This window comes from Pungitius pungitius, chromosome 16 (genome assembly GCF_949316345.1).
Source record: "Pungitius pungitius chromosome 16, fPunPun2.1, whole genome shotgun sequence".
Taxonomy (NCBI): domain Eukaryota; kingdom Metazoa; phylum Chordata; class Actinopteri; order Perciformes; family Gasterosteidae; genus Pungitius; species Pungitius pungitius.
The window spans coordinates 14,783,057-14,810,693 of NC_084915.1; the positions used below are offsets into that span (position 1 = coordinate 14,783,057).

At 44.1% G+C, this 27,637-nt stretch overlaps 1 protein-coding gene across 14 annotated transcripts; it reads right to left on the reverse strand.

Annotated features, from left to right (window-relative positions):
- Positions 1-6,923: 6,923 nt before the first annotated feature.
- Positions 6,924-27,214, reverse strand: gabra1 (gamma-aminobutyric acid type A receptor subunit alpha1). Of its 14 annotated transcripts, none has more exons than XM_037467464.2 (11): positions 26,685-26,701; positions 26,097-26,143; positions 24,611-24,713; positions 20,746-20,858; positions 19,711-19,778; positions 18,005-18,225; positions 16,421-16,503; positions 15,121-15,264; positions 14,193-14,345; positions 8,313-8,515; positions 6,924-7,829 (listed from the first exon to the last, which is right to left on the reverse strand). In XM_037467464.2, coding segments are annotated over exons 1-11 (1,458 nt in total). In that variant the 5' UTR covers positions 26,687-26,701; the 3' UTR covers positions 6,924-7,508. The 14 variants fall into 14 exon arrangements, with proteins under 14 accessions (XP_037323361.1, XP_037323360.1, XP_037323363.1 ...); XM_037467463.2 differs by having other exon boundaries at positions 24,611-24,716; XM_037467466.2 differs by lacking the exons at positions 26,097-26,143; positions 26,685-26,701 and adding an exon at positions 27,059-27,214.
- Positions 27,215-27,637: the final 423 nt, after the last annotated feature.

Genomic DNA, 27,637 nt, shown 5'->3' on the forward strand with positions numbered 1-27,637 from the left:
GAATCATGCCGTGTACCTGCACAGGCCAATACATTTATTACATCACACACCGTCTTATACTTACAGAAAGTCTGATTTGGAGGTCAATTTACTCTTGGAAACCCTTTTTCTGAAAGTCCAAAGTGAAAGGAACTATTTGGTTGGAGAAGACAGAAAAGTATTGTTGTCTTGTGTTTGAATGAATACAACGTGTGTCCTTTCGAATGAGTATTTTTCCCTTTCAGTTTAAAATGGGCATGTCGCGGCAACAATAAATGATTGGTAGTTACCATGTGGCCCGAGCAGAAGTAAGCTCTTCATTCTTTTTTATGCCGCACAGCTTGTTTGTGAGTGACACGCATAGCAAACAAGGGTTTTGGACAAAAGAGCACCAGAAAGGCCACGGAAAGAGCAGGGACATGGGGGGGGGGGGGGGGGGTGGGGGGGGAGAGGATGGAAACAGAGGGAGACAAGGGGAAAAGAAAGAAGAATATCACAGAAGAACGAACGCACTCCGATCCCTGGAGGGGAGAACAGGTCGAACGGTGACACACGACTCCGAACCAGAACCCGAATCCTTCTGTGACCGTGAAGAACTGGGCTGACTGCAAATCCAAACGCAAACGGGTCAAATTTGTTCCACATGAATCCAGTTGTGTTGCAACAAGGGGGGGGGTGGTTGTTTGCCATGGCCTGTGGAAGGTGTAAGTTTTACATATAAGCGATACAGGCTTCACTTGCAGTTCAAAGGAATGGGGTGGATTCGGGGACGTTGGCCAAATAAAGGACCCCTGGTGTCTGATATTAAGACAACGTGTTGGTAAGACAGTAACTTGTAATTGTGTGACATAACTGCCACTACATAAGGTAACCTAACAGACCAACCCGAACGTGTGCGCCATGAACGTTTTTTTAGAAGAAAAAGTAATACGAACGAATGAATCAGGGCGAGATGGTCTGTGATTTTACAGAAGTCTATAAAAGAAGGTGAGCTGAAAGGTAAGAGAATAGTCAAAAGGAAAAGGTTGATTAAGGTCTTGCACAATCCGCCTTCAACAATAATTGGAATTTATATTCCAAATAGCTTCTTTGAATTGTTTTCTTTTCATGTGGTGCAGGGGCCTCATATTTGATTACAACCGTGGTTTTACACTCCCCAACATCTCTCTGTTGTCCAACGCCTCATCGTTTCCTCCTTTTTTATCCTTATTTTCCTCCTCCCTTGCCACAATATTTATATTTTTCACCTTTATATTTTCGCCTTCTATTCTGTCCTCCTCTTCTCCCCCTATCTCCAATGGAATGCCAATGCCCACCTACTGCCCCCCTTTCCATTCAACTACTTTGAATGCTCTAAGTTCACCCTTAGCTACTTGTGCTCTCTGCCGGGCCGTTCCTCATTTTCCTCAGTGTTGACCCAGGTTTACCTGCAGAGCGACAAAACAGGAACCTGCCGGATGGTTGAATAGGAAATCAATGGTTCAATGGTGAAAACACAGATATTGTGGAGACAAATTTGGCTCGCTGTAGTCCTAGAAGGCAACACGCATGAGAGAAAGGGAGAAGACAAAAGAAGGGATTGCTGCTGGAGGAAGCAAAGAGGAATGCTGATGATATCATGTCCCATCCTCACCGTTCCCCTGGACTGACGAGTCTTGCCCTTGGGCTGCTCCCACTACCATTAGCTGATGCCCAATATTAAGCAGTCGAAACAAGACCTAATGTCCAGGTCATGTAGATGAACCTGTCACAATGGCGGCTCTTCAAACGTTGTCTTTTGTGACTAAATCATCTTTTATTGCAAAAGAACAGCTTGTGATTTTTCTTTTCTTACTGTTCTCGGTCACGATTATGGCTGAAAATGGAAACACTCCCCTAGAGGGACTCCTCCTTTGTAGTTGTAGTTAAATCCAAGCACATTTGAGGTTGATGCTCATGTTATGAGGGGCTGCTTTGTGTCTCGGTAAATTTGATGCATTGCGCCACAATCCAAAAGAGAAACTGTGCCGTCGTCCAATGAGGAGAAATGAAAAAAAGGATTTAGTCACATATTAGCCACTTTAAATGTAGTAATGCATTAAATGCAGTTGCTATAGCTCGCTCCAAATAAAGGCCAAATAAAATGATGTGTTGCTGTTTGAGGTCATGGCAGAGTGAAAAATGAATCCTTTACAATAATAGGTCCTAAGACGTATTAAAAATGTCCCCCTGTACTAAGTAGTGGAAGTAAAGCACCTTCAAACTTGATAGTAGTTGAGTTACTTTAATTTGTTACATTCATCTCTGTGAAGTTATAACACATCAAGAGAAAAGTGCCTCACCGAGAAGAAAGGTTTGCACTTTGTGTCATGAAATTAACTTCAATTTTATCGCTTTGGACTGGGCATCCAATTTCATCCATATTCAAAAGAGGATCTTTGGATAAAGGACGGGTTTCATGGATTTTTGTTTTGTTATCCGTTGCCCTGAGGAAAAATGTAAAATACTGCAGTGACAACCACACACCTATCCTCTAGTAGCACATACTCATTACATGTATCTTGCATTGTGTGGTTCTGATCGTTGGTACTTTTTTTTGGTCATCAGCCTTTTTTTGACAGCCACACGGTTACATTTGAAAGCGCTGCATGACGCCGTCCTCGGTTGAATTTCCATTAGCGCCGGCAAAGAACACCATCCGTTGAAAGACAAAAAATTCAATTCCCATCTCTCTTAGAAGAGAAAGGGGGGTTTGTACTTTGTGACATTTGTTGAATTACAATGTGTGCTTTGAAACACAAATGAAAACGGTATTTGCATCTCGTGCAGAAAACAATTGAGGCCTTTCTACCCTGTGAGAGAAGAAGTGACAGTCACATGTAATAAGAGAGAGAGAGAGAGTGAGGGGGGAGGGGGGGGGTTAAGAAGGGGGAGACTAGGCAGCGAGGAAGAGAAAAAGCTGCTTCTTGCTGCTCGTCTGCCAGCGAGAAGCAGCTTCATTACATAACGCTCTCAGGGCTTGGCAGCCCACATGCTTTCTTTTTTTTTTTTTTTTTTTAAGGAAGAAGCACATGTTCCTCTTCCACCTGAAATCTCGCGGCAGGGTGGGAGAAGATGGAGACGAGGTGGACGCCCGAGAGCAGCGGCGGCAGATGAAGAAGAGTGAGGCGGAGATTTAATGAGAGACAGACAGGGGGGGAAAACGTGAGACACAAGGGGGTGGGGGGGGCAGATACACCATGATGTGATTAATGTGAGCGTAGATGGAAAGTCCGGGTTTTAAGGGACGCGTGGTTGTGAAATATAAGATGGATAGACAATAGACAGTTGTCCTTATGCATCATAGGGATCTTAAAAAGACACGCTAACAGGGTCATAATATTCATCAAACTCAAGGAGAGTCAGAAGGATTTTACTTGCAGGAAAATAATGTAATTCATCTAGTTAATTTTTTTCAGTCATGAACAAATTGGTGGACGGACTGACAGACATTTACAATATATATGTATATACATATATATTACTGAGCAATGCCTGTTCATTTATCTATCTGGTGAAATTGCTCTTGTTGAAGCGTACGCGCATCGCACACGTGTGATACATACAGTGTGTGTGAAGTGACAACAGAAAGGTGACTGTGAAATGCTATCGACACGCCGCGCCGTTCGCACTTTCACTGCCTGTGATTTCAAACGGCGCCCAAGTCGCCAGGTGTCACGGTGACAAGGACGCAGGCAAAGCCACACATTTCAGTTGTTTTCTTTTTATTTAAAGACTAATGCAGAGAATCAGATTCTACAGGGCCATATCATAACCGAAAGAAACAAAATAAAACATTTACAGGAGGTTCGTCATTTCCCAGTATCATTGGACTACCAACACATTCCCGTGTGTGTGTGTGTGTGTTTGTCTATATGCGTTTGTGTGTCATCTGAACATGTGTTTCTCAATGTCCGTAAGTAGACAGTCTCGCTCTAGTTTCTCCCGTTCCTTATTCAACTTTTGTGCTTTAGAAAATTAGTTGTTGTCTTTTTTTTTTTTACATTTCAGTGAAAATCAGAACATATGTTGCTTGATAAAAATACAAGAAAAACTCCAGTAGGTATCTAGGAATAACCAAAGACTCAATGTTGAAAAGCAAGTGCTGCTGAGAACTGCCACGGACCTCGCATCGAACATAATGGAAGAAATACCAGATGTGCCTACTGATGTGATATTTACATGTCTGCATATCTGCGTATGAACGTGAGGGTAAAAGCTGGAAGCTCATGATTGCACTGTGCCTCATATTTCACATTCTCTCTCCGGAGCGTTAAAACGGAACAAAACCAGACCTGGCTCAAAAAAAGAACTTATCTGCGACGGTCTAGAGCTTTTGGTTGATCCTGCTCGGAGTACAAGGAAGGGGCTTAGCAAAGATTTTTCAAACTGAAAAGTTTACAAAATGCACTTACTCTTGCAAAGGGAAACTCTCTCACCGTGTAAATATCATTAAGCCGTGGAAAAGCAAACTAAAGACAAACCAAAACCATCCACTCGGCAAAGGGACCTCTTCACCTGCCTCAGTTTGTGTCATGACAAACGAGCTCAAAGAAATAGATAAATTTGAATTGATCCTGTTACAGTTTTGCTCCTGGTTTCTATAGTTCAATCACTTTATTGCATGTCTCTGGAGAAAAAGTGCAATCAACGATGAAATCTGTTTTCCCTTCAACCACAAAGCGCAAACAAAAGAGACGTCGGACTGTTTTCTCGTGTAGCCGTGGTCGATACAAGAAAAAGAAAAAAGCTAGCGGCTGAGCAGCTGATGTGAAAGCTAAGCTTGTTTATCATTTTTTGTCCTTTTTTGTGTTCATAATAGCTTGTAAATCTGCAACACAATGGGCAGGGAGGGAAGGTCGGTGAGGTGGTTCAAAGCTGTCCTTGCATAGCACAAAGCGGACTACAGAAATGTAATGTTATTGTTTCTCTAAATGTGCAAAATGCATAACAATAGTTGATAATACAAACAATATTCATCATCATCTTAGCTAATAACTTCATTAATATAATCAAATACTGTATGCATTATGTATTTTACATATGTATATATATATTTTTTCTTCATGATAATAAACATACATACACTAGTTTAGAATTCAAATATCTTTATACAACCCTTCATCCTGAACTCTGCAGTTCTGTGTTAACGGTAGACTTGCGTGTGCCTGCAAACAGGTTTGCTATTGGGGGGGGGGGGGGGGGGGGGGGGGGGGGGGAGGATCGCCATTGGTCATAATGATGATGCAAATCATAAAAATAGCAACAACCGGCGGCCTCTTTTTTCGCATTCCTGCGGCGATAGCGTGATCTCTTCACCCCGGCGCTCAGGGAGTTCTGCGGGATTGGGTCACATGACCTGTGTTCAGCGCCCTGTAAAACACATTTTAAAAGCACATCCAGAACCCATGACACGATGCAACCCCCTCGACGCACACCAAACCCTCCCCTACAAGAAATGTGGACAAGGTTTTGGAGCTGGAAACACCAAAAGATGCGGCTTGACCTTGACCAAATCGAAAAGAAAACCCCACTAGGTTTCCCACGTGTGATGCTGAAACTACAAGTAGAGAGGGGTCAGTGTAAAGCTACAACGGATGTCCGCCCCAGACTGTCATGTTCAGGTCCTAAGAAAAGCCCTTGCTAATTAATATTGCTACATTAACATAATCTAAAATGGACTGGTCAGGAACCTCAACGTGCCACATCAGAGAAGAAGCATGTCCTTAAAATGGATTTGTGTGTGTTTTTTTTTGTTTTGTTTTTTAATAAGTTAAAAGAAAAAAAGAAGAGCAAGCAATGTTCAAGACAAAACAGAAGCATTCGTTTCACATTTGCGTCAGTTTCTGTTGCGTTTTTTTTTTTTTTCTCGGGAAGAGGGATTGACATCATGCTACAAAAATATATATTAATCTGCGTCGCTATCGTGGGACCACGAGGCGAGTCCTCTGTGAGAAACACAATGCCGGCCAAAGTAAAGATTACAGTGCCACCTCCACTCACCGTCTCTTTGTCTCTTACTGTCCCTGTCTCTGTCCCTGTCTCTCGCTGTTGCTCGCCAACAAGTAGCAACCAATGAGTCCCCAAAAACGGCCGTGTGATACTGAAGGCAGTGTAGCTGGTACTTTCTGAGTGTTACGTCTCAATTTTTTTTAGAACTTAAAAGGAGATGGGGGGCTAAACAGGGTCAGGGGGGGGGGGGCGTGGGGGCGGGGTGGGGGGAGGGGGGGGGCGGGGACTCAATAGGAAGGAAGAATGCAGACGCGCCATCGATCAACATAGTAGCAGCCATCGCGGCTCTGGAAATTACAAAAGGCGAACGTCCTCCTCCTCCTCCTCCTCCTCCTCCTCCTCCTCCTCCTCCTCCTCATTTTGGCCCCACCATGATGGGTGGAGAAAACAAACGAACCTGTGGTTTAATTCTAAATGTCGGATGCACTCCAGGATTTAAGAGGGCGTTTTACATTCTTGCTCATGATTAACCGATCTCAGATTACACCGTTGATGTTGTGTTTTTTGTTGTTGCCGTGAGTGTGTGTGTGCGCACAAACACACTATTGGGTAATATTTTACTTCAGTGGGAAAGCAGCTTTGAATGGAACGCAAACAGTCACTTAAGCGTGAATTAGACCAGTATAGACTCTTTTTGTAGAAAGTATCGTGAACCAAAGCAAATACCTAGTTAAATAAAAAAGTTATCTTCTCCATGTATTCAATAAACATACCCTTTAGTTACACTTTGCAAAGCTTAAACATAATATTGACATCTCTAACTCTTGATAATATTTACAATGATGTGAAACAAAAATAATAATATTTTTAGCACATTATGACTGAATATTTTAAATATTGTATTCCTAAATAAATGGTGTGAGACATGTTTTATTGCTATTGCAGAAACCCTAAAGTATTTTCAAAATGACATAATTAATCTCGCAAAACATCTACAAAGAATTCAAAATCGAACAAAGAATGAGCGTAGCCTTGATGCCGCTGATATCAAATGAACTAAGCTATGTGTGGTCAGTGTGGACCTGTATCTCGATTAATAAATAAACACATAAGAAGATGCCCTGCCCATGCATATACACAAGTGCCTTTTTACCGTGTCTGTGATTCCATTGTCAAATAAAAGATAACAAATAAATAAATAAGAAAACAAACATAGAAATAAAAGCCCATTAACAGGTTTGGGCAATGTAGAGTTGTAGAATAGCATTCTCTTGGCTATATATTTAAAGTAGCATTTTCTTAGTAGCATCACCCAAGACCTGAACAACATCCTTTCAAAAGTCTGTATAGCTAACTTTCTCTTTTTTTCTCTATTTAGTTTTTTCAAAATCTTCAAACTTTTAGATAAACATAGAAGCAATGCAACAACTGGGAGTTCAAACCAGCATGGACACCATGTTTGTCTGAAAAATGAAAAAAAAAAACACCTGTTTTAAGAGGGATTTAAAAAATAAAAAATAAAATAGACAAGTAGAATATTAAAGGAATGAAAGGTAGGATTAGTGTGGACCCATCCCCTGCAACTTGGGCTTCTTATTCAAGTAGGTTGCCCAGTAGACCAAGTTAAAGGTTCCAAAGAGCAGCGGGAAGGCTATTCTGGCAATCCTGTCTATCTTGCTCACGCTGTTAAAGGTCTTCTTGGCCTCTGGAGGTTTGGGCTTCGGCTCCTCCTTAGGCTCGGTCGGGGGTGCCGGGGCGCTTTTGGCAATAGTGGCCAATCCAGGGTCTCTGGCAATATTGGGGGCGAAGGCCGTAGCAGTGGCAGCTGGGTAGGCGGTAGTGTTGTTCTTCTTGAGGAGGGACTCCTTCTTCTTCTTTTGCTGATTGCGTTCGTTGGGGTGGGGGGGGGGGGGGGGGGAAGAAGCATTGGGAAAAGTCCAAATTAATAAAGTTCAAGCTTTCGATGTGTTGCGCTATTAAGGATGTCGAACATGCCATTTAGCAGCTGGTCGAACATTCAGTTCAGAAGTATCAATTCCTCACATCAACCTACTTCCAAACCTCTTTAAGTTAATATGTTTTTTTGTTTTTGTGCGGTAGCCTCCTTGCTAAGTTGAGACAAGACGAGAAACAAGATGAACATTAAACTATTAATGTCCATGTCATGTTCCTCAAGCTGCCGGGCCCAGCTCGTTCCTCGCCTCGATGTGAGGATTTCATCTCATTTCGCTTTTGACGAAACGAGGGCCGAAAACAAAAACTAGAAAAGACTAGTGTGTCAAGCCTCCTTTCTAGCATCACTATTCATTTCTACGATAATCTCATAGAGTTCAAAGTATTACCGAGGAAAACGCTTCAAGTACCTTTTCGGGCACAACACTTTTTCCATCCCAGGCGTAGCCCCTCTTGGTGAAGTAGTTGACTGTGGCAAACTCGATGAGGGCCGAGAAGACGAAGGCGTAGCAGACGGCGATGAACCAGTCCATAGCCGTGGCGTAGGCCACTTTAGGGAGAGAGTTCCTGGCACTGATACTGAGTGTGGTCATGGTCAGGACAGTGGTCACTCCTGCAGGGAGACAACAGGAAAACGTGTTTTCAGAAGGATTCAACACTGCAAAATAGGTAAAAAGCAGCGTCATTAATCTCAATTAATGAAGGCGCATGAATGAAAGGCGCATGATTGTGAATTTGTTGTTAATCTAAATTCTACAGTAACAGCAATAAACGCCGGCATTGTGTAGGGAATTTGCAGAGCAAGTCTAAAATCAAATGGGCAAGCAGTTCACATTAATCTAATGTGAGCCGCTGAAGGAGCCGTGTAGCTCCTGCTTAGACCCCGAGAGGTGGAGGAAGATCCAACTGCTCACTAATACCAGGCAAAATAAGCTTTCTATCTCAATCTGACCTGCACGCCAAACGGCTAAAGCGGCGATAAAAGCAATGAAAAGGCATCAATTAACACAGCAGGCGCTTTTTAGAGCCGACGTGCCTCGCGTTGAAGGAGCCCTCGTCAAATCGCTGGAGCCCGGGTCGGACTACTAGCCCTCGATGCGCTGCTCGTCGCAGGAAAAGACCACTGCAGATGTTTACACACCAATTAACATCAACCCGCGCAACAAACCATCAACCAATTCAGCCGGGGGGGAGGGGGGGGGGGGGGGGGCACCGCGAAGGGATTTGAGGAACAGCTGGCTTGTTCGGGGAATAATGAAATATGCAGAGAGGATCCGCCCGCACATGTGGGGAGGGGGTGTTTACATGAAAACATACGTGTACGGTTATGTGATGACTGCCACGCACACACCTCCGTGTTGGAATGAGCCGCCCTCTGTGAGATTCGTTTCGTCCAAAAATCTCCTTTTTTGGGGGGGGAAATTGTGGACTAAAGCTCTGCAGTACTTTGAATGCCGGTGTCCACCGATTGGCTATGGTTTTTTATCATCTTTATCATCTTTTATCATCTGTCTGTCACTCCTGTGACAATGGACAAAAGACTTCCCTCACTATATAAACTAATGAACTGAACTGTAGTTTAAATTTGTATTAATTGCAAATATAAGACCCTTAATAAAGACGCTTGATTGATTCTGAGCGTTGAATTCTTCTACCCCGTTAGTTATGATGTCAATGCTGTGTGATGAATCACTGACTACTCCTCCTCCTCCCACTCTCTTTTTACAGGATTTTGGCTTTACTGAGTCGGTGCCGCCACATGAGAAATAAAGGCTTTTGTTCTCATTAGTCAGAGCAGAAAAAAAAGTATTGTTTATTCGCCAAAACCGAATATAACACCTTAATAATTAGTAATTGATTAACTGGATAGGTAAAATTGGTACACATTTCTGCTATTCATCATGGCTCCAAAAGGGAATAACAATAATAACTGATATAATTTGTACCACAGAATTATTTGTTCTGAGGTCATATATTGCCAAATTGTATTTGTATTTACTCAGATATGAGGTGCACAATACTGTTGTGTTATGTGATGTCATAATGAAATCCCCTATGACCACTGCACCCTCAGCCCAGCAGGGCACTGCATGGTTCGTTGACGTGTTATACGGGAATGCATCGCAGCAGAAGATGTAAAAACATTAAATGATGCTTCGACGCATGCACAACAGATTTTCAGATTATTTAGGTCCACTCAGAAGTCTTTTAGGGTACTGGTTGTTTGATTAATTAAAAATGTGACTCCAGAGAGGGTTTTAAATGACTCCATTAGACATGTTGTAACTGATAGACTTGAGGTTTTGAAGGATGTTAATGAACAAAGTCAATTGATCCGCAGTGTTAGAGCTGTGTTAATGGTGGTGTGACTCAATTCTTGAGAGAACCCTTCACTCAATTTAGCTCAGTGTATCGACACAGCGACTGACTCTTGAATTATATGATACATCTCTTATAACACGTTTTTTTTTGCCACTGTTTGCAGATTAAATCAATTACATACACACAGGGTCACGGGGAACGAGAGGTCAAGAGTGAGAAAGCCAATTTAAGGGAGGTAAATTAGAGATTTAAGGCAGCGGAAGACAAGGTGAGGGAGACTATGTCACTGCTGCCTCTGGGGAGGTAAAGTTTGAAAATGACTAAACGCAGGCAAACGTGCATTTTTTGGGGGGAACCGCGACAAGGTGAAGCTTTCATTTAGCCGACGTTTTTGTCCAATCAGTCCGATAGACATTTGGCGCTCCACTACCCGTGAGAGGCTGCAGATTAAAACACAAATTGCTTTGTATAATGCTAAACCATTTGTAGAAATGGTTGATAAACACGCTCTTTGTGTAGGGAAGCGTCGCACCAATTGTCTTATTCCCCTCAACCAGCCCCATGGGGTGGAGCTGTCTGTATTGAATCAACATCTCCGCTGTGCTGCAGCTACATGCGTATTCATGCCTTATCAATAACCGAAGCCTCGGGGGGGGGGGGGGGGGCTGACTCACAAACACATTGCATTCAGCATCACGACGTCACCTCGGATTTGCATGAACGAAGAAATAGCGAAGAGACACGTCGATTGGTGGGTGAGTGAAATGACTGTGCCAGCCTCACACACACACACACACACACACACACACACACACACACACACATGCATACAGTAGCTGCACCGCCTTCCATGTTGTCAGCTGGTAGTCATGAATTCACGAGGACCGACTGGCACACAAACAGCACGTGCACGTATAGAGAACAAACAGGAGCTGACAAGTACACACGACCAAAGTCAAATACACAAGCGCAGACCCCCACCCACACACACACACACACACACACTAGGTGTTATTCCTTAATGAGCAGATACGTTAAACAGCATCATGGAGGAACCAATAAATACGCAGCCAATTGCTTAAAGAGACGAGAAGGAAGCGAAGATAATCTTCTGAGCACTGCTGTCCCCGACAGCTTAGAGACAGAGTGGCGAGGGAGGGAGAGAGAGAGAGAGAGAGAGAGAGAGGAGAGAGAGAGAGAGAGAGAGAGAGAGAGAGAGAGAGAGGGAGGGAGAGATGGAGAGAGATGGAGACAGAGAGAGACCCATATCAGCACCATCAGTGGCTGTTTCCTTTTGGTTTTCAATTGGACTGCGAATGAATACATTGCCAACAGTTTTCCACTACAGCAAATCTGGCTATGAACTAATCAGCCTCCTATTCCGCACTGTGATAAATAAGATAACTCTACCCACTGCTGGGTTTTTAAATTGCCAATTCATCTACTGAGAAAGCTCTGTAGCTCAGGATTTATTATGTGATGTATGAAACGGACTTCAGTTCATTTTCATCACCTGGTTCGTGATAATAACGGTACTCACACACCATGTCAGTAGTTTATTATAGTTTGTATGGCATTCAGCGTCAATGCAAATTTGATACATAATATCTCTGTTTTGGTATTAAACATGGAGAGGTCAAGGTGTGAATCAGTGTCTGCTGGAGGAAGGCCTAGTATGCATTTTTCTTACAGTTACAACAATAGAAGACGCACAACTGAATGGTTTTACAGGTCGCATAATGGGTTTTAAAGCTTTACCTTTGAAGATCTAATGAGTGACCACTGTGAGCTTGTGAGCTAATAGCCTTTGCATTAACGTGATTGCATCTAGACTTCTGCCAAGTTAAAAATGTAAAAAATAAGATTGTAAAATTTTAATGTGCGTATGAAGTGTGTCTCTGAAAGTGTATTCAAACTACGGGATAATCAAGTATAATTTGAGTCTGTCAGCATTCTTTTTCCTTTCAAGCCCTGTGCCGACACCCCGTCTACACATCACATGCATTGAATGTTTAAAGCACCATTTCAGGAATCAGGAATCAGGAAACATTTATTGCCATAATATGAGCCGGGCTCTGATATAAGCGTTGCACACACCCATATCAAGTCGCACAAATGGAACCAGAGTTGCTAATGGACCAATTTCCCCTCTTCACACAGCAAACATGACAAGCAAGACCTTAACCCGTTGCTCACATGAACATATGGGTATGAATCACCATACTAACCCATAGTAAATATCAGACCTTCTGTGTCTTTTTTCGTCTTAATGGCACTAAACACGTGAACAATGGTTTAACATACCACATAAATCTCGAAGATATCCAACGGAGCAAGGTGGCCGTGAAATACCCTAATTGTCGGCTATGTCTTTTTAATGATGCATTTACAGAGATATTGACATGCTAACCTCTTTGAAGAACAGCCTCATTCATCTGTGGTCTCAGGTGATGCACATTAATCACACCAACGACCTACCTAGCATAGCTTGATGCAGTGCTGTGCTGCTCTGCGTCTTCATGAAAGCGCGTGCACGTGCCTACTCAGCTGTGATTGTGTGTGTGTGTGTGTGTGCGCGTGAGTGGGTGTGTGTTTGTGCGCGAGCACTGCATGCATGTAATCTCATGAAGCAGAACCAGCAACGCTAGCATGAGGGACACACACATGCCCTAGATAGTTATTCAAATTTAATCTAGGCCATCCTCATTTCCCCTCGACGCGTGACGAGCACCGCAGGTAGCTAGCTGTGACACACAAAGACACTCGCAGCGCGCACAAACCGACACCAAAACATTGCGGGGAAGAGTGGAAAAACCTGCTTGAGACTGCAGAGTTGCAAAATCAGTGTTTCTGTGAAAGCTCTTTAAGTAGTATAGGCCAGGGGAGACACATCCACGAGAAGAAGAGGGGGGAAAGAGAGGGATAGAGAGGGAGGGGGAGGGAGATAGAGAGAGAGAGAAGAAAAACAAGTAGAAAGAGTGTAGGGGGAGGTAACTCAAGGACACTCTGCCTGCTGCTGTGCTTTGCTGCTACAGAGCATGCTGCAGACTAGCAAGAGCTTTCCTTTTGGGCGCTATTATGTAAGACCTCAGTGTGACAGACAGTTGGATACACAAACACCAAATGCAGGCACACACACACACTGACAAACACATCACACGCAGGAAGGCACAACACACACACACACACACAGATACACACACACACACACACACTTGTAGCCAAGCATTCAGGACACGTAAATTCACAGTGAGCCTTGTGCTTGAAATTCTACTGCAGCCAGCCACAGCTGATTAAAGCGCTTGTTCGCCTCATTGGTGCAGAGACAGGATGGAAAAGACGGGTCGAAATAACGCACAATGACGTTAGGACATTTTTCTTTTCAACATTTAAGGGGCTTGAAGGACCCTGTTTGACATTTTGGCAAATACGTTTATTAGCTTCCTTGCTGTGAATTAGATGAGAAGATTGATGCCATTCTGTCATCCCTGCGAGGTTGCCAGGTTGCCAGGCAACCAGCAGAGACTCCAAGAAGAAGCTGTGGCTACTGTTTATTAAATTGTTCATGTGGTCCCATTTTCTTTTAAGAAATGGTGAAAAAAATAACAAGATACAACATGGATATTAGTGATCTAACAGCTTCAGATGGGTGGGCATTTGTTAAACTTACTAAAAACTAAAACTACTTACTAAAACTAAATAGTCTTCTGCTTCAGACTGTCTTCAAATGTCTACTTAAAGCAAAGACATATTAAGATATTTTCATAAATCTTGCCGCAAATAAAAAAAAACTGACCTCGTGGGTCTTGTGAAATGTAGTCATTTTTACGTTAACCAGTGATCATTACATAAGAAAAGGTTAAACATATTTTTTTTAATGAATGCTTGGTATTTTTTTAAACCATATAAACGAGTGCTTGAATCTTGAAACAACCGATACTTAGAAGCAAGGGGAGCTAATAACTCACCAAAGACAGTCCTGGCAGGGACGGACTCTCTGTTGAGCCAGAAAGACACTTGGGAGAGGATGACTGTCATGATGCAAGGTAGATACGTCTGGATCACAAAGTAACCAATTTTCCTTTTCAGGTGGAAGTGGGTTGTCATCACAACATACTCTCCTGTGGTGAGCAGACAAAAGACACACAGTCAGAAAGAATGCACAAATTATCTTTTCACTTCAAAATATATATTAAGGACATCTATTGTAGCTCTCCCTGTTGACCTAGTGCTATTTTGTTAAGTGGTCTGTGGTGTTTTTGCCATCCTTTTATATTGCAGTTGAGGTTTATTTTATTGTGGTTTATTGGCGTAGTCATGGGTGTCATTTGTCAATAAACACAATGCATAACCCATTTCCTCCGTGCAGTTAGAGTTGCACAGAGAAAACGGCCACAACAGCAACATCGCTGGGGTTTCGGATGGTTTTAGCAATATATAACGATTGTGAGGCTTTCCAGAGAAATGACTGGAACAAATTAAAGATAGAATACGTTTAAATTAGATGCGGTCAAACGGGGGCTCGACGGTAACAAGGCAAATGATGTCGGATGTCTTTAGCATCACTTCTTCTCGCTCTCACCCGTTTTTTTTTTTTTTTGCCTCCATCAATAAAGAACAAGGATGTGGGCAAAACATGTAATGGCGAGCAGCGACATTTTGAATCTAGGTCATGGCCAGTCGTCTGTGAAGCTTCAGACCGATGCGGCTGAAGATACAGATGAACTGTAGCAGCTGTGTCAGAACTTGCTGTTTCAGACCAGTCAGTTTGATCCGTGATGAACGACGAAGAACAAGACGGAATGAGCCCGTGGAAAAGGACAGCGTAACAGTGCATGGACTTGTTTTTTTTTTTTTACTGGACAATTCAATGTACTCTAACAACATGATACCAACCTGTACTGGACTGCACCACACCAGAATCCACACTCTGCCCCATCAGATCGTACTGGTTTAATCTGGACCCGTCTTCTGCTACCACCACGGACTGGGCAGCCCCTCTGGTCCACACGTACACCACCTCTGCTTGAGTGTAGGCATCTGACAAGGACGGACACAGCCGCAAGTTATGAATTATTTGTCTGCTGGTTGTCTTTTGTCACGTGGTGCCCCGCAGCTTGTATTTTTAGCTATTTTCGCGAGTTACTGGCTTGAATGCCAGTTGGGAAAAAAGGAAAAATTGACAATGAGGAATTCCATATTCTCATGCAACCTTCTACTCTTCTCTCATCCCAATTCTGTGCTGTCTGCTCATCCAAGCACATTTTTTTCTTTCTCCTCATTAGAGCGTCTTCTTACCTTCATTCCCACTGTTTTATCCAACCCGATCATAAGACAAGATCATTCCGTCTCACATTTTGTCGTTTCGCTTCAAGCCTTTTGGCATTTCAACACGGGAAGAGGTTTTCATGTCACGTCGTGTCGTGTCATTGCTCTATATGTAAGAAAACAAATAATCCCAACAGGACATCATGACCTTAAAACAGCCAAGTCAGTCCTTCCCTCCCTCCGGCCACCCAACCTGTCAAAAAGCTGCAGCGCGGCTCGGCCACTGCAGAGGAAACGACGGCTCCACTGCAGACTGCAGCATAAGGAAGAGAGCGCATCACTGAAATATTTAGGGAGTGAGTTCAATTTAAAGGCGGGGGGGCACGTCCCTCTCACTCACGTTTTGCAGCTGCCCGCAGAACGGCACAGAGAGACAGGGTGATGTTCACTTTTCTTTTCTTTTTTTTTTTACCTCTTCCACTTTTGGTGTATTTTTGCTCATCCCCCCCCCCCCCCCCCACACACACACATACACACTTTCTATGTTTCACTCCCGTCTATTTTTCCTCTCATTCTATATTCTCCGCCTCCCCCCATCGTTATGCCCCTTCTCGTGGATACGGGGTGGCTGTCAGCGGTGAGCAGCTGGCGCGAGGCTCTGGAAGAGCTACAAAGAGCGCTGCCTTGGGATAAACGCAGGTCGGCGCACAGCACGCCCCGCCAGGGTCTTGCAGGGTCTGGCGAGGTCCTGGCGGGGTTGAATGGGGAGGGGGACCAAAGGGGGGGAGGGAGGCCTCGGCAGGGGCAGTTCCTTCGACAGGACCCCTTGTCGCGGGACTGATGCCGGGGTGTCGCGCTATCCAGCTGAACGAGGTAGTGGCGCGCGAAGGCGCATGTGAGGTGGTGCACGAGTAGCGAGGCCACTTACAGCTGCCGAACTTCAGCGGACAAGCGTGGGCATCCATGGGGAAGTCTTCCAGGTGCATGGGGCATTCCGCTCTCACCGTAAGCCTAGGGAGATACAATCAGACATCGGTTTGCGAAATACAATAAAAAAAGCAAGGAGATAATGCAAAACACAGCATATGGCAGGGCACGGGGGGGGGGGGGGGATAATTACGCTGACAGGGCCGGTGAAGGGGTCAGGAAGATGGCTGTACGAGTTAAAGCGCAAGAATGACATTTTAGTACAATGCAGCGGGAACATGTGGTGCACTGTTTTTCTTTCGGTCTCTCGGCACCGAACGGCGTCAAGCCGCAGCCACTTTCCCCCAAACCCACATAAACGCTCCAGTTCCCCGAGCTGCGGGTCCCCGTTTCCTGACAGCTTGGTGAAAAAAAAAAAAAAAAAAAACAGCAGGTCGGGGCCACCACACACTAATCTCCCCATCTATCCGTCATCGCTCTCGTCTGTGACAGCAATACGGGCTCCGCCTCCACCCCCCCCCCCCCTCCACCCCTCCGCTAGTAAACACTCTAAAGCAAATGTTTTACCATCCTTCCCTTAGACGTCTCGCATTAGCGCGACTCCGGCGGGGTGCACCAAGGGTTGCACTGTTTGTAAGCGTTTCGTTGTAATTCTACCCCCCCCCCCCGCCCCCCCCGTCTGGAAAACCTGCTAAATGCAATGTTTTACAATCCTCGCTTCTCGCATGGAGGACTGTAGCGTCTGTAGAGCATTTGTTGACCCACAGTCCGCTGAAGGCTACCAAGGTGCTGACTATAAACCCAGCACAGCTGGTCATACATACACCTCATCTTCCTCCCAGCAGCAGCCAGAAAGGGATGAATCATCACAATTGAATTTTTCCAAACAGAACATGTAGCCGTAGAATTAGTATTATAGTCTGCTGTCATGCACCAACAGCCAAGTCAAATTCCTTGTATGTCTGACATATTTCATGCTAATAAAGGTTTCCTGATTCCTAATAGTGAAAAACCCAACATTACACAGTAGTGTGTGTGTTGTAATGGCGGTGAGGAGTGGACAATTTGAATTGTGAATATCATCATTAAAATTCCCCACTTGATTGCTTGTGTTAAAAATGGTGAAAAATGGATGAATGAAGGTCAAAAATTCTTAACATACATAAAACAAAGGATTTTTGCCTCACTCAATACATTTGAAAGAAATCTTGAAATCTAAAGACACAAAAAAGGCAAATAATGACCTAAAAATGTGGGTTTGCAGTGACTTAGAAGCTCGGGAAAAAACAACACACCTCTGAAAATGTATTTCCATAAAATGTACTATAACTATAACTGTATTTAAAACATATTTTGTAAATTGAAAGCCAAAGAGAAAAGAAAAAAAAATTTCATCTTACTAATATTTCTTAGTATTCTAATAACCAACCAATAAACTGGACTGGACAACATGTTCCTTCTTCTGTTGTGTGGATGAATTTCCCCCCCCCCCCACTACCACCAACAACATCTCTACATACTTCCATTCCATTTCAGCTTAAACACACTGGTTAGTAGTTGCGCCAGTATAGAATGCACAGGCTACCTCATGGTGTACAGCAGTGTGCCCTCCTCTGTGATTCGCAGCAGCTTGTTGGGCATGGTCATGTTGTGGGCCACCGACTTCTTGCCGTTGTGGAAGAAGGTGTCGGGGGTCCAGATCTTGCTGGCCATCAGGTTGTTGAGACGCAGCACGGCCATGGGCCCTTTGAACTTTAACCGCTCGTCCTTCCAGCTCTGTCTGAAGAAAACGTCGATGGTGTACTCCTACAGGTGGAGAAGAATTGAAGTCAATGAAAAAAAACATGACAGCCTTTTTTACTAAACCAGGCCGAGGAAAGATGCAACCTTATTTTTGCTTTTTATCCTTTTTCCTTTTTCTCTTCCTCTTGTCACTTTGACTTTCTTATGGTAGTCTTGGCCTAGTTTCCCTGCTGCTAGCTGTCTCTTCGTGTTAAATGCTTTTGCAAATACGGAGAGGATCCAGTGGATGGAGGTGCACGGTTTCCTAGCCGGTATATAAGCCTCCGTTGTAATGTTTGATAATTGTACTTTAGTTCACTTAATAATATGTGAGGTTGTCTTTTTCCAATTTATATAATTGCGGTATGGTCAATACGCTATATGCAAATGGTCCATCATTTGGTATTGCATTGTTAGGTGAGTGCCTAAAAGGATCATTGCCAGCATTTATCTTTGGGGAAACTTCTTTGTTCCGTAATCAAAAAAGGGAAAGGAAGCACGCGACAGGAAATATAAAGGATATTTCATTTTAAAAACAGCTGCTAATGACTATAGCTGAGAGCAAACTCTAATGGTTCCACTCGAATGCCCGGCAAAATAAAGAGAGCCTGTAAAAATTACAGCGCTGCGTGTTTTTTTTTGTTCTCCTCTCTCCCCATTTCCACTTGGTCCACGTAAGATAATTAGTGTGAGCTGAAACAGCTTCAAGGTAATAGAGAGGGATCGGGAAAGACTCGAGATGGAGAAAACCTTCTTGAGCTGTTCCTTCTGGCCACAACAAAGGAGCAAAATAGTCCCGGCCGGCATGTCATCCACTGCAATTAACTGAGATTACATCAAGTGGGGAACAGCACTTCACATGAAGATACAAGGAAGGGGGGAAGGAGAGGGGGGGAGGGAGACATTTGGATGGGATTAATTGGTTTCCAGTGGAAAGAGCAAAGATCAGGTACCCATGTTTGAAAAGTACACACCTTGTTTAAGGGATATTGAAGTAGATCCAGGAAACCATAGACATAATGACTCATACTTTGATGTTGCAATTTAGTTAGGTAAAAAGCATTTCATCATGCTTATCGATTACCTCAAAATGGGATGTGGCAACAGCTTGACCTTCCGAATCACATTAAGATATAATAAAGCGGCCATGTTTGCTGCAACTGAATTGCGTTTCTGCACCTCAGTAAAGAGATATCGGCATCGCTATGAATGTGAATAACTCAATTTGGGGTCAGAGCCAATGATAGTTTGACTTCCACATAATCCTACTTAGCAGTAGGGGTTGCGTTTACGTAGTGCGAGTGTGATTACGAACCACGCACCGGAAAATACGTTGGACAAATTGTGACAGTTTTATTAACACATCAAGAGTTAATGGAACGAATTGCTCTACAGTTTGGAGACCATTGTGCCCAGAGAGGTCAGCAGGCAGGGGTGAGTGTGGAGGGACAGGAACAGGGGGGGGGGGGGGGGGTCCAGTGACATTTACACGGGCGAAAGGAGTCTTACCATATCATGGTCCGAAACGGGTCCAATACTAGTCACGAAAATGTCAGTCTTGACTTCGGTTACACGCTCTGTTGAAGCAGGAAATTGCCACAGTGAGTGACTATCTGTGGCATTCATTAGCTCCTAACTACCTGTTAATACAGGACCACCTGGCAATAATCTCTAATCCATTCAATCTGTTCAACGGTATTTTTAACACCTGGACACAAAAAAAATGATACACATGAAATTATACATTTTATAATGAAATTATAAATTTTTGATGTCGATAACCATAACTGCTGGTGTTGGTTTTAATGTCAGCTCCATCACCCGTACAGTGGAGCGACGTCCTAATAAATGTGCACTTTGTTCTGTTACTGAAAATGTGCTACTCTGGTCCCATAGTGCTGATAGCTGAAGCAACGTGTGTGTGTGTGTGTGTGTGGGTGTGGGTGCGGCTCTTTGGTTCGTTCCTTTTGATTCTGTAAACTGAAATATGCGAGAGCTTGATTTATGAACGATACCCGTCATAAGCCATCATTTCATCCACCAGGTCTGGTTTTATTCGCCTGTTTGATGGCTGGCGCATCATTGTGTGGGATCCTCGGTGCCCTTCACACGCCAATTCTCACATTATCTCTCGCTCCCTTTCCTCTTTTACTCTATGTACGCTCTCTCTTTCCATCTCTCTCATTTTCTGTTTCTGGATTCGTCTCTGAGTCTCCCTGCCATTTTGTCTTTCTCTCTCTCTCTCTCTCTCTCTCTCTCTCTCTCAAACAATGGACAGTTGAAAATAGAGTTAAGTGGAGTCCACACAATGCCACGCTATTGTACATTGGAAACGCTGGTTTTATGCCAATTCATGGTTCCACAAAGGCAGCAGGTGAATAATAATATTTGGAGTATCGCTCGCACGAGTACCACAAGTAAGCTATTTTTAGGAGTCCTTCAGGACAATATTTGCATAAGGGCAAAAAAAAAAAAGAAGAAGAATAAAGATTTAAGCAGTCACCGTAAGGGACAAAAGACATTCAATGACTTGGGTGAACTGACCTCCTAGTCCTGGCCTGAGGCGATTGTCATAGCCATCGAGTAGACTGTCTAAGATCTTGGTGAACACTGTTGTGTTATCTTTCTGTTCATCTGTCATGCCGTTCTGCCCAGAGCTGGCAAAGCAAAGGAGAAGATTTAAAGTCACAGCCGCAGTCCAATGGCACAATCAAAAACCGACAAAAGAGTGAATACATCATACAAACACAGAATAATACATCAGAAACAAAAAATAGTATCGTTAATCCGTGGAAGTGGATGGGAAACACAGAATGCATCGTGAATCAAACATAAATCCCGCACGACACTGACGCCCTTCAGCGTCAATGCCGATATACAATTCACGGTGTGTGACCATAAGGTTTCATATCGTATTGATATGAGACGAATGAACAAGGAATTGCTCAAAGATGAACTGGAAAGCCCCGGAACCAGATTCCCCCTGTATCCTCCCTTTGGAAAGAGTGGCAAGTGTTAAAAGTAATTTACTTAACATGTAAAAGTGGGCATTGAAAGAACATGCATGTGTGCAAACACACGCACATACACAGGAACAATCTCACACACACACAGAGGAGGAGGAGGGACAGAATAGAGGAATCATGATACATTATTTATACCGTAATATGGTCTCTTGGACCACAAAGGCCTTGCTGAATGTGCTCTTTCGACAACATGAAACAAAAAGCTTAGAGCAATGCCCAAAACAGTCGCAATCAGTAATTGTAAGAGCAGAGTTTGCAGCATCTCCATACATAAATATTTGATCGCACACATAATCAGGAATGCAGCTCCTAATTACATTATATAAAAGGCGGGGTGCAACAGGAAGGTATGTGGGTGTGTGTGTGTGTTTGCGTACCCGAGTCTTTGCGCGCATTTGCCGCACACTTGGGGTCAATGCAATTATGCAAGCTTGCATACACATTCATGCATATGTTTGCATGTGCTGAAAACAATCAGATGAAACTCTCTACCCAATGCATTGTATATTGCCTCGAAGCAATCATCCTCTCCCTCTCTTTAGGCCAATGGCGTTTTGGTTTGATTGCATGCAAAATAAACAGCGAGTGTTTGGAAACCAGCTCTGAAAGCCGAACGGCTCCAAGGAGACGGAGAGGTCATCGAGATTATTGAGCAGGGGCTTGGGATGGGAGGGAAGGACGAGTATGAGGGATGGCTGGAGGGAGAGTGGCGTCTGGAGACACGTGGAAGGAAAGCTCCAAAAGGACAAAGAAGAGAAAAAAAGATGCATATATAACACAGAGAGTGGAGGAGGGGGGGGGGGGGGGGTTATGGGGGAGACGAGCCAGGTTGGGGAGAGGTGAGCAAATTGTTAAGTGAGGTGAGACAGCTCAAGTTCAAAGCTGTAGGATCTGCCTCAAACCAACAGCTTTGAACGAGGGATGCGGAACATTTTGCTTCTTAAACAAGGACGCCGCATCCAGTCGCACATGGATTTGAACAAAAGGGGTTAATGCGCATGTCTATGCCACCAATTTCCCTTAATACCAAAGCCAGAAAACCAAAGCCAGCATTAGAAATTGAGGAAACTGTGATGAGCAATATGGTTTTCCTTGGAGGTAGCAGCATGGAAATACTCAAAGTCTCATTTATTTGTTTTGTTCAGGTCTGGAAAGCCAATAACGTATAAGCATCAGCTGAAGCTTGAACCAACAGCTATTTTAGGTCAACCAATAAGGACATTTATGAATACTTGGGGGGTATACAAACAGAATAATATATCCTTAAAAGAAGAATAAGTGACAATTACACTGTTTTGTAAACCAAAGAAATCATCTTTTGCTGGCTGTCATTTCTTGAATAACAGTCTGCAATAATTTACCTTGATTCAAGACACCGACAGGTTCAATTTCCAATCTCAAGAGCATAAAAATATATATTATTCATTTGTTAGGAATGAATGGAATGATATGGCCGATGTCTTTTGTTATGATTGCTATTGTTGGCGGTCTAAGCGGGTAGCACAGGCAGTGGGGGGTCGGGGTTGTATGTCAAGGAAAAGAAAAGAAAATGGTGAGAAAAAGGTGCTGTGGAAGAATACACATGTTTATCAGCCAGGGGCCACTTCCTCATAAAACACTGTACACCATCCCCATCTACAGGTCATCTGAACAGCAACAGTGCCGTTCACGCTCACTCTGTTTCCCTTTCTCCATTTTACTGCACGCCTCTCTCTCCCTTTCTCTCCCGTCACTCGGTTATCTAATTATAAGGCAACTTCTATTGTTGGCAACATACTGTAGCGGAGTGCTAGGTCTTCCTGATTACTGTCTTGTTGAAACTCTCCAAGGTGTGTACACGTGTGTGTGTGTGTGTGTGTGTGCGGGAGAGAGAGTGCATGATTTTGTATTTGGTCTTTAAAAAGGGGACTGGATTAAACATAAATCTTTGGGTGTTAATTGCTTTGAAGTTTGCAGTGACTGTTCCTGAGTAACGTAATCAGTACTTTTAGATTTCCTGTCATGTGTCCTGGACATCAAACCCAGCAGATCAAACCTTCCATTTGCATGTGAAAACATCTCAAACCTCCGCTGCAGCTGGGATTAATCAGTTAGATCAAATATGTGTGCAATAATGATGCACCACAGTGCATTAAATAGGACACATCACATCTGTGTACTGTATGTACTCAGGGCATTACTGCCTTAACATGTACTGTGTACAGGCGCGTGTTTTCCTTTTGTGGTGTAGCTCCTGTTGTCTCAAGCAGAGGAGCAAGCTGGACCATCTCAGACCATCACCATTCAAGTCAACTTGCTCTGACTGTTCTACGGAATTATTCAACCCTTCTGAAAATTCGGATCTCTTGAATTCCTCGAAGATTATCTAAAAGAATCACAATGGAATCAGAACTAATAAGATCTCAGGTGGTTGCATCAGCTAATTTTACTAATATTTGTCTTTGTGTTTGTTCACTATAAGGTTTTCAATGTCAGGGCGGTCCAAGTTGATCCAAAGAGTGGAGTCAGATGATGCTGTTTTAAAAGGTATGCTAATCACGTGGCAATTAATGCAGATGTGGAGACACCTGACGTTGGATCAAATTTGCTGCCACCTCTTATCCAATCAATCCCTCACTTTGTCCGCCTCTGGTTAGGTGGCATCCGACACCTCGGTGTTGACATTGAGGAGTGTGTCTGTACGTCGACCCTGCTATCCCTGCCAATGGGTGCACAAATCGGTGCCAAATATCCCGCTGCAGCAAAAGTCATCTACACGGCCCAGGTGTGACAACTGAGGATTTAGATGTTTTTCCACAAAGACAGCCAACCGAAAAAGGAAAAAAAGAATATGCTTTGGTAATGTCGTCAGTGGGTTTTTCAAATCCCCATCTTCTATCTCTGTGTTTCGCTTATTACATTGTCTCAATGCAATGATAAGCACGTGTCCTGTGGGGGATGCCCCAGTGGCAACCAGTGAATGTCCATAAGCGTGTAAGCCATTAACGCGATAAATAGGCAGGAAGCTGGTGTGTGTAATACTGGCTGCTGCCCTTGCTGGCGGACTGGCAGACCGGTTTACTGACATTTCTATTGTCCAGTTGACCCTTTGGTGGGCTTTGAAAACAGAATTAAAAGGTATTTGCCCTCTTCCGAAAAGTGCATTTACTATTTTGCCTGTCGCATGTGGTCTTTGCAGTTTGTTGTCCAAACGTAACTGCGTGGATTTGAATTTTTACAGTAATATCTCGATCATGAGAAATATTAAGAATTGTCTCAAACACTGCGCAAAACTTTAAAACCAAGTCATGTCAGCAGCGTGGCTTTCACACATTAACAATGACACAGGGACCCAATGGGATACACAGGCATGTATACAGATGTAAGTTGAAGTTTGTTCTTACCTTTTCCCACCCAGTACGCTGTTGGTGACAAGCAAGCCAGCCCACAGAAACAGAATGGCCGTCCTGCTCCGTCCACACATAGTTGCAATATGAGGACCTTTCACTGCTGGAGGTCAAAGAGAGACAGAGATTGTAACCCATTACCGAGACATAAAAACCAATTGGACCGCCATCAACCAATACTTTTCATCACAGCCAGACGCGAAATGAACATGTAGGTGTGCTAAACACACCAACAGCTACTGTGGAGGCTTGTTCTTGGAGAGATGCGTCTTTTTTTTTGGTTCTGCTTCTTTAACATCCCTTACGCATTCACTGACAGCACATGAATCAAACCAAATGGCCCTGCCACAACCAACGGGCCATCACATACTACCTGACACACGCACGCCTCAAAGATCTCACATCATCATTTTAAATTATGTGTCACATTGACAGAGACATACTCTACACCCCTAACTAGTCCCTGTGGGAGAGCGGGTTTTCAATAGCTGGTCAGTACTTCGATGATCATAAAGGGACCCAGCGGTAATACGACTTTTACAACTGACACTCAATACACACGTATGCCATATGGCTGCATCTGCAGCGCATAAGGACGTGGAAAAAAGAAGACATCGACCACATAACACCCTGTAGCACCTGTAAATGACGTGCAACGTGAAACGCGCAATACCGCAGTACCAAATCCCTCTCAAAGAAGAGTGTTTGCTTCCTCCACATTAAACTATGATGTCAGCCGGGTCATAAAGTATGTGAGCAATTAGCCTGCGCTACTGCTGAAGCGAACACAATGCTCAGGTTGTCGGTCCATTTTTGAAGGCATGATCAATATGTCCACGGGAGGACCAATTACTTACTTATCTGAAAGCGCTAAACCAGTATTTCACACACACACGACCACAAAATCCCGGCAGTGAAGCGAAGCCCACACAGAAGACAATGTCGCTGCTACTTGCTTGTGCCGTTCCAAGGTGCACTGAGAGCGGATGGAAGCCGGGGGGGGGGAGGGGGGGGGCGTGCAATGCTTTGCTAAAATGAAATAAAAATAAATCCTTTCGTTGACAAGGATTTGACGAGGCGGCGTGGAGGGATGATGCAGATTAACGACCGGAGGAGAAAATCCTCCGCGAGCCCACTTTCTAAGTTATTCAGAGGAAATCTCACCCTCTCCCCTGCACATACATACATGTATCCGGGATTGCTTGACATTTAGCAATGCAACCGGCATCCCTGCGAGGTCCGTCGAAATGCATGCATGGCGGTCCGATTCGTGCGTGGCGGAGTAATTAAGCAAATGTGCGTTGACGCCGTTGCAATCGAAGCGCTGTCCGTGGTGCTGAAATCAGGCGTTTCCCTTCACACGGATCTTGTGTGCCACGAAATGCCCCTCAAGCGGTCCAAAATTCTCGACGGCAAACACCCCCCCATCCCTCCCACCAAATACAACTCGTCTTCGATTCTAGCGGCGTCCAGCTACACAAACCTGCCTCTACTAGATCCGAGTGTTGCTCCCCTCTCTCCTTCTTCTGCCTGATGAAAAGGCGAGAACAACATGGAGAAAATCACTTACAGCAGACGAGTCGGGATATAGTCGGTGTCCGCCGGCTATATCCTCAAACTTTTGAGAATATATTTTATTGCCGGACTGGGTGAGAAAAAAAAATCCTCTGTGATCTCTGACGAATTTCAGCTTGAGGCTGGAGAAGCGGCTGCTGACGATATGCGCAGGTCTCTCTCACTGTTCATTGGTGGTGCTGTAGTGAGTTGAACTCTCTTAGTCTGTCAGCCCCCCAAAAAAAGAAAATCATAATAATTCTACCAAATTTAAAATCTGCTTCCGTGCAGTGAAGATCTCTCAAAAATAAATGATTTAGTGTATCGCTCGTGCCTGTAAATAAAGTGCATGGCAGACTGTGTCCAGGCTCAGACCATTTAATTTTGGAATAGGCTGTACCAATCTCATATAAAGACTAGCCCGCCCATTTCACATGCAGCACGTTTTAACTTCCACTGCTGTCGCCTTAATCTGTTTTCAGTGGCTGCTAAATAAATAAATAAAAAATCCTCTTACATGTTCAACTAGGATCCCTTGATTTCCCCCCCTTCCTCCGTGTCGCTCCCTGACTCATGCTGTGCTGTATGATTTCCAAGCAGAAACCATTGACATGCATCAAACGATTGTCTCGCAACCAAGACAGCTCTGGCACATTATGGACACGAGCGGCAGTCATGAAAACGGACAGCAAGTACTTACGATCAAGCGAAAGACGCGAGAGAATGAAACCCAGATGGGTGGCACGGCTCCGACACGCTCGCACACAAGCAAAATGGGTAAAAGACACCTCCGAAATGTTGAGAAAATCGTGTGTCCCCCCCCCCTCTCACCAGCTTGCCCTGTTGCAACGAGTCTCCCCCTGCAACAGAAATCCTCCTCGAATCACTCACCGTCTCTAAAAGCCTGCGTATCGCATCGAGACAACAGCACCGCGTCTCTGTTTACAGCCGAATATTCTGCTGCTACGGCCGCGCTACTCCAGACTGAGCTCAGGGTGCCGAGGAGCGCTGATCTGCGTGCATCTGCAAGGGAGGAACAAAAAAAAAAAAAAAAAATTGGGCTGCTGATAGCCTACCCGGCGTATATTTTTGTAGTCATCCGCGTATTTCAAGTTAAACTACAAATCAGAAGACATTTTCATCGCCGAGGACCACAGCGAGAGGCATACGAGGGAAACAAGGACATTCTTATGGGCAGTTCGCGGCACATCAGTGTAATTCGTGGTTGCATAACTCTGCCATGAATCCCAGCTGTTGATTTTGCAATGCTTTTGACAGGAGGAGCAACTCATTTTTCGCCTTCAGTTTTGACTGGGGGTTTTATTGTTCAGAGCCAGCGCAGGCACAGCGAGCTGGCAGTGGAGTCATGTCAGTCTGGTCTGCGGTGCAACGTTTCCTCTCCTTGAGTGTGCGTGTTTTTTTTTTTTTTTGTGCGCGCGGATGTGTTTTGTTGCCGACTCACGCGTGCTT

Coding starts and splice junctions, on each gene's coding strand:
- gabra1 (XM_037467461.2), bottom strand. CDS start 25,866: ATGCATTTCGACGGACCTCGCAGGGATGCCGGTTGCATTGCTAAATGT. Junction 20,859..24,610: donor AGCGTACTGGGTGGGAAAAG/GTAAGAACAAAC, acceptor TTGCTTTGCCAG/CTCTGGGCAGAACGGCATGA. Junction 15,265..16,420: donor TCCGCTGAAGTTCGGCAGCT/GTAAGTGGCCTC, acceptor CGTCCTTGTCAG/ATGCCTACACTCAAGCAGAG.